Source organism: Olea europaea, unplaced genomic scaffold, assembly GCF_002742605.1.
Source record: "Olea europaea var. sylvestris unplaced genomic scaffold, O_europaea_v1 scaffold644, whole genome shotgun sequence".
Classification (NCBI taxonomy): domain Eukaryota; kingdom Viridiplantae; phylum Streptophyta; class Magnoliopsida; order Lamiales; family Oleaceae; genus Olea; species Olea europaea.
In genome coordinates this window covers 266904-274458 of record NW_019264809.1, presented here as the reverse complement: position 1 = coordinate 274458, position 7555 = coordinate 266904, and the positions used below count along the sequence as shown (strand labels likewise).

The window sequence follows — 7555 nt, the reverse complement described above, 5'->3', positions numbered from 1 at the left end:
AGGATATTAAAACTACTACATATTTGGTTAATAGAAGTCCTACAAGTACTTTAAATTTTGATGTGCCTAAATCTGTGTGGACACAAAAGCCTGTTGTTTACTCTTATCTGAAAACTTTTTGTTGTGCTGCATATACTCATTAAAACATAGGAAAACTTGACCATAGATTACTTAAGTGTATGTTTTTGGGCTATGTTGAAAATATAAAGGGGTATAGGCTATGGGTTTATGGGGAAAAGGGTTACAGGGTTATCATTAGGAGAGATGTGATCTTTAATAAGTCTTGTATGCGATGTTTAGAAGGAAAGAAAGGGAATTTAAATGAAAATGATATCCAAATTGAGGTGGAGCTTGTTAAGCTAGATAATACCAGTTCTATCATCTTAGAAACTGCAAGTACTGAAGTTGGCCTGAATGAAACAGATATTGAATTGGTAGAATCCGAACAATATGATAACACAGTTTCACCACCTGAAGAATACTAGCTCACTAGAGACAGGGAGAGAAGACAAATTAGACCCCTACTAGGTTTAATGGTGATGACTTTGTGTCTTTGTTACATATCAGGAAGAAACTAAATCTAAACCATGTTCTTAACATGAACCCTTAAAATCCGAGACTCTAAGAAGTGGTTGGCTGCTATGGAAGAAAAAATGACTTCCTTATAAAAAATAATACATGGAAATTAGTAGATAAACCATAGGATGAAAAACTAGTTGATTGTAAAAGGATTATAAACTAAAGGAAGGGGGAGGGGACAATAATAAAGTTAGACACAAAACTAGACTTGTTGCCAAAGGTTTCACACAAAAGGAGGGTGTGGATTACGATGAGATTTTTTCCCAGTAGTTAAATATACTACTATCAGATGTATTCTTGCTTTGGTTGTATAATTTAAGTGGAAACTTGACCGACTAGATATAAAAATTGCTTTCCTTTATGGTGAATTGAATGAAGCGATTTACATGAAATAGCCCTTAAAGTTTTATTAAAGGTGATCCTGATCAAATTATGTGTTTATTGAAAAAATCTTTGTATAGCCTAAAACAAGCTCCAAGACAATGGTACAAAAGATTCGATTTTTTTGTCTTGAAGCTTGATTCTAATAGAAACAATTATAATACATGTCTTTATTGTAAAGGAAATGGAGGTAAAAACTTTTATATTTGGTTCTTTATGTTGATGCCTTGTTTCTTACTAGTGCCAATAAATTTGAAATTGAGTATATCAAACACAAATTAAAATCAGAGTTTGACATGAAGGATCTTGGTCTTGCCAAGAAAATTTTGGTATTAACCAGACCCAAAACTTTCGAGTATTTAGTAAGTGAAATTGTCGGGTCCAAATTTAATTATGGAATCCTTCAAGTTTGGTTCCATTCGATTTGGTTCCCAGATTCCGTATTATAATTAATTTTTTTAATATTTACAAAGCTACATTAATTCAAGTAATGATATGTTTCTTTTGCGTCTTTTTTTGCTGAGTTCTTCATATATTTGATTGTTAAAATCATAGGAATATGAAGATAGCAAGTTCACAATAATTAAGAGAGACATTGTTGAGCTTCAATTCGATTTCTCTAGAATAGTAGAAACGACATTAGGTAGAGTAACAGATTTGAATAAAACTTAGATCAATTTGATTAAGCTAGTTTTAAACTGAAAATTAAAAATAGGAAAATCATATTTTTGGGTTTGAGCAAAATTAACTAGTTAACAAATTTATTTAGAAAAAATAAAAGGGATATATTAAAAAAAATTTAATTATTTTTTTTTCCATTTTTTCGTGGATTTCAAGAAGTAACTTCCATGAGAAGTTACATTAAAATGATGTTCTCGACATTTCAAATGTCGTTCTTGATATTTGAACCCTGTTTATATTTCAAAAGTACACATCAAATCACAACATTAAATATTTTCGACATTTCAAATGTTGTTCTTGACATATTAAATGTCTAGAATGACATTTCATTTCAAATATGAAATTTCTTTACATTTGAAACGTAGTTCTCGACATTTCTGTTTCAATAAGAAAAATAACATTTATTATGATTTGACATGTACACTTTTGAAATAAATAGGACAGATTATGTGTCAAAATTTTATTGGTCAATAAAATTTTTAATTGCAAAAATGTCCATCTTTGTCCTTGTATGGAATCATAAATTGTTAACAGTGGTATTTTGGTCTAAATTGTTCTAAAATGGATAATTTTGCAAGGATTTGCAATGGTGGACATTTTTGCAAATGGATATGTAAAAGTGGACATTTCTAGTAATTTCCTCAAAAATAAAATAATTTGGCTTATTTAAAATAAATTAATTAAAAAATTAGGGAGATTCGGTTCTTATTCAATTCTATGGTTCTTGATCAAGAATCTAGAACTGAACCAAACCCGTCGATTTTCGATTCGCATGCCTATTCAGATTTTTTAACTTAAGAAGAACTGCTTAGTTTGATTTGGGTTCAATTTTTGGGAGTTTTGTCTAACCCCACTTGGTATGCATATTATTATAAATGAAGAAACTAATTCCTTATTTTTAAGTCAACAAGATTCTGAAAAGTGGTTTAGCATGTCTGATTGTAAACATGTTTCTTTACCCTTTACTAATCATTTAAACTTACATCTGATTCATATCCTAAAACTGAATATATGAACTTGAAAGAATGTCTAAAATTCCCTATGGTAATGCTATTAGATCTGTAATGTACTTGATGATTTGCACTAGACCTTATTTAGCTTACAACATTAGTGTCTTAAGTAGATTCATGGGAAATCCTAGTGAAAGTCATTGGAGAGCATTAAAATGCTTAATGAAATATTTAAAGAGTTCATCCAATTTAGACTTAATGTTTAGAATGAATAAGGAGGGGGTAATCCTAAAGGGTTAGATAGACTTTGATTTTGCTGAAGATAGAGATAATAGGAGATCAATCGCATGTTATTTTTATACTTTATGTGGTACTATAATAAGCTGAAAATCTCAGTTGCAAAAATTGTTACTCTATCCTTGATTGAGGGAGAATACATTGCAGCCACTGATGCCATCGAAGAAGGTGTCTAGCTGAATGGGCTGTTAAATGAACTAGACTTTGTGGACTCTAATCCAACCTTATATTTTGATAATCAGAGTGCAATTCACTTGAGTAAGAATCCCATATTTCATGATAGAACTAAACATATTGATGTCAAATACCATTTTATTAGAGATGTTATTTCAAAGGGATTGCTTAAGATTGATAAAATTGCTACGTTACATAATCCATCTGATTTGAGAACAAAAGTGATACATTTAAACAAGTTTCAAAACTCTTTAAATATATAATCTATTGATACTTTTCATTGAACATACAGGTACATGAAGCAAATGAAATTATAAATAGCTAGTAAAACTCCGAGTTGCACTATTGCCAAGAATTTTGGAAGCAAGGTGGAGATTGTTGAAATTCGAACCATTGACCTCCTTACTTATAAATGTGTGCTTAATATAAAAAAAGCGTGTTTCTAATTTCACACTTTTGTTAGTGAAGGCCTTTAACCGGATTGTGACGCGTGGCATTGTGGACCCTTCTAGCTTTATATTCACACGGTGATGATTTGACTGGCATAAGAGAGATTTTCTTAGGTTGCTGTTCGTCTCTTTCTCGCCCTCTTCTCTGTGAAAACTCCTCATTCTTCATGATTAGGGTTCGAGATTTTGAGTGTTCCGGTGATGAATCTTAGTGAGGAGCTTTTAATACTCGAGATCTACATACTGTTGGACTATCTTGTGTGTTTGTGTACAAGACTCTGAGTGATTCATGTAAGCAGTAGGGTTTTTGGGAAGATTTGAGTGATCTCCTTCGAGTTCTTGGTGGAGAGTGTTATGATTCTTGGTTCTTTCAAAAGATAGGTCTTTGTGGCTTGATCTTTGTAATTTTCTAGAACATATTTTATATTCTTATTGCTGATTTTTGGCTTTCTAGTGCAACCGAGCTTAATCTATTTATAATGGATGCTCAACAGGGGATTGGGCGTTAGAAATGGTCGTTGAACCTCTGGGGCTACGATCGAATAATCATTGTGTTGATTTTCATTTTCTGCACCTTACTGTTTTGTTGATTGGGTTTTGAATCTTCGTTAATCTCTAAGTGTTTCTCAACTTTTCAATAATAATAATTCATACATAATTTTTTAGTAACTGTTTTGGTTGTTTTTTCTCTCTTCTACAACGTATCTTCTCCATGTGCCAGGGGCAAATTCTATCTTCAAGAGATCTATAGGTCAATACTCTCTTATTTGGACTCAATTTTTGTAGTGTCCGCATTTATTGTATTGTATATACTGTTTCTACAACAACTCTTTGCTATTGTAGATCAATATAAGAGTATACAACCCAATAAATTTAGAGAAGAAATTATGTGAAAGATTATTCCATAGAAACAACATCCAATAATATCATTAAACTTGAATCTTGTATTTCATTTCACAGAAGCGGATTCATTTATTTATTTTGTATGTTTGTAGTACAAACTTATGATAGTTTATTTAAGATTTATCTCATATCCAAATTACTTTCCAGTACAAATAAGGCTTCCATTAGGTCGATAAAGTTTGCAACCCTTTTTGATTTTGCAACAGTTTGTGCAGCCTGGATGGAGCCTCCTTGAACCAGATTTTGGGCAAGTCATATACCCAAATTTGAGGCAATTTTTTGGGCAAACTTTCTTTTGGGCTTCAGCATATTGCACATTGCTTCCCAAGAAAAACAGCCCTGTCATAGTAGTGCAATATCAGTCTTTAGAAAGAAAAACAAATCTATTGTTTAGCTTGGTCTTGCTAAGTATTGGGTATAAAACACGAGCAAAGAAAACTTAGGCAAAATTCAAGATGCGGGTATGAGAAAATCATGTATATTTCAGGCTTCAACTTAATAGCATTACTTATAGTAGTGCAATATCTCTTTAGAATCCCCAAACAAATGAAAAAAGAGAAACTTATAAGTGGAAGAACTTGATAATTAAAAAGAAAAGGAAGTTGATAGCTTGTTGATTATACTAATTAGTTTTATTCAATATTGCATACGAAATATGTTCCACGCTTCTCGTTACTGGAAGATCTTAATAAATTCACAATCTTAGTATGTAAAAATTTATGCAAAACCTTAGTATATTATATGCACGAGTAACTTATTTATTACCTTCCACGCTTCTGTGTACATGAAGATCAAAACACACTAGATTTATCAATGGGTAACGGATGACTGCTTAACTACCATTAAAATCATTATTACCTATATTTTCGAAAAATCATTTCACAATGGTTAAATACTTGGCCATCGAAGAAGTGTCAAAATTCAACCGATATAGGTTTCTTAAAAAGTGCATAAATCATTCGTCTATTGACCGTCATAGAAATCATATTTGATCTGTAAATTGTACAAGTAGGCATAATTCATGAGAGCCATAAAAGAGAAGCAATTAGAACATACCACAGATTAAAAGGAGAGTAAGGATGCCGACTTTGCTACTAGCCATGCTTCCTAATTATGCTCATTTCAGATTATTTAGAGTTATTTATAGGGGAAAAGAGTGCTATTAAATGATGACTTTTTCATATATAAAGAGAAAGTCCATGCATGGTCCGTAAGCAAATGCCAATTGAACTTACAAAAACATATTCATCCAGAAAATTAAAGATTATCTAAGTTCAAATGATATACCTAACGAAGTGTCGGAAAACGATTTGTTTAATTTTTTTTTATCAAGTGATAGTAAGAAAAATGCATGGATGAATGATCAACCTTGTAATTTATTTATTTATGATATACCAAACGAAGTCGTTGGAAAATACATGAATAGATTTATTTAATTATTTTTTGATCAAGTGATATCAAGTAAAATACATGGATGAACGATTGAACTTCTAATTGCATTTTATTCCTTTTTTTTTTTTTTTGGTCTCTAGATCCTTTTACTATCAGTTTTGGTCAAATAATTTTTCTATTTTCTTGCAACTATGGTGCATTGCAAAACTCTTGGATGAAGAAGATTGTAGATTTCTATATTTTTAATTTAGTTTATTTGTTCATCTTCAGGTTTTTATTTTACATTTTCTTATTTTTGAAATGGTTCTTGATTTTAGAAGATATTGGGTGCGATATTTTCATATTTAAATTCAAATAAAGAATGAAGTAAGGGGGATCAATTATTTCTGCATATGTATTTTTAGTCTTTAGAGGTTTATTGTTCCTCGAAAATCAGTATTTGAGAGGTAAAGATTTCCTAGAACTATCCTATCATTTTAGCTATTCTTTTTTTTTATTATTATTTTGTTATATTCTTCATTACAAGCAATTTGTGTTTCTGTTCGTAATATTTAAGAGGGCTAAGGCGTATGATCTTGACGAAAAGTGCTATGTATTTGGAATTTTTAGTGGTGGAATATCAGGCCTTGGTGGTGTGAGTTGCTAGAAAGTGTGGTAGAAGCACGGTCATAGCTATGTGGAACAAGTGTTAAAATTTTGTATTGCCAAATAAGCAATATTTGAAACTTTCAATTTGATTGTAAATAGCTTAACAACCTCTGACAACTCAATGATACTTTTTTTGTCATGGCTCCAGGGAAAAAATTGAATCCGAAAATTTTCAAACGATTCTATACCAGATAATTATATTTGCACTATATTTTTACTTGTTAAATCACACTTTGATTGCATTTAAATTCTTCGATCTTTGCTCATTGTAGAACTTATGTTCCTATCTTTTTTTCGTTGAGTAATTTTCTTTAACCCTCTATTAATTAGTACGTCTAGTACTTTATAATAAATTTTCTTCTATTTGTGTTTGTTGAAATCAGGGAAAAATAATTTTCCCACTTTTATATTTAGTGCTTTTACAATATACTAGACAATGCTCTGTCAAAACAAATAAGCGTACTGGATCATTAACAGATAATATTGTAAAATGAGTATAAATATCATTTCCATGAGTTAAAATCTCTAATATCACTTGAAAATTTAGATTTATCTAAATTATTTGGTCTCAACATGAAGAATTATACAATTAAAAGCAACGAGTTAATTTTTAATTGTTTCTAAATGGTTAATCAATCACATCAGATTATTCTTTGGTTTGCGTAAAAAACATGATCAAAGAAAACTTAGGCAAAATTCATGATGCAAGTATGAGAAAATCATGTGTATGTCACGCTTCAACTTAATAGCATTACTTATAGTAGCACAATATCTCTTTAGAATCCACAAGAGAACGAAGAATAGAGTAACTTATAAGTGGAAGAACTTGATAGTTAAAAAGAAAAAGAAGTTGATAGCTTGTTGATTATACTAATTAGTTTTATTCAATATTATGTACAAAATATGTTCCTCGCTTCTCTTTACAAGATCTTAATAAATTCACGATCTTAGTATGTAAAAATTTATGCAAAACCTTAATATGTTACATGCACGAGTAACTTATTTATTACCTTCCACGCTTCTCTGTACATGAAGATCAAAACACACAAGATTTATCAATGGGTAAGAGATGACCAAGGGCAAAGAGAAGGGGGGTTTGGG

At 30.7% G+C, this 7555-nt stretch overlaps 1 protein-coding gene across 1 annotated transcript; it reads right to left on the bottom strand.

Moving 5' to 3' along the window:
* Nucleotides 1–1174: 1174 nt before the first annotated feature.
* On the bottom strand, nt 1175–5576 carry LOC111390054 (proteinase inhibitor type-2 CEVI57-like). Its single transcript, XM_023015036.1, has 3 exons — nt 5471–5576; nt 4555–4753; nt 1175–1271 (listed from the first exon to the last, which is right to left on the bottom strand). Exons 1-3 carry the CDS (start codon nt 5514–5516, stop codon nt 1175–1177), a joined length of 342 nt encoding a protein of 113 aa, XP_022870804.1. The 5' UTR covers nt 5517–5576.
* Nucleotides 5577–7555: the final 1979 nt, after the last annotated feature.

What these genes read in the sequence shown, in the direction of transcription:
- LOC111390054 (XM_023015036.1), bottom strand. Translation starts at nt 5,516, where the DNA reads ATGGCTAGTAGCAAAGTCGGCATCCTTACTCTCCTTTTAATCTGTG. An exon ending in TACTCTCCTTTTAATCTGTG is followed by an intron (nt 4,754 to 5,470) that starts GTATGTTCTAAT and finishes CTACTATGACAG; the next exon opens with GGCTGTTTTTCTTGGGAAGC. An exon ending in AGCCTTATTTGTACTGGAAA is followed by an intron (nt 1,272 to 4,554) that starts GTAATTTGGATA and finishes TTTCTTGGCAAG; the next exon opens with ACCAAGATCCTTCATGTCAA.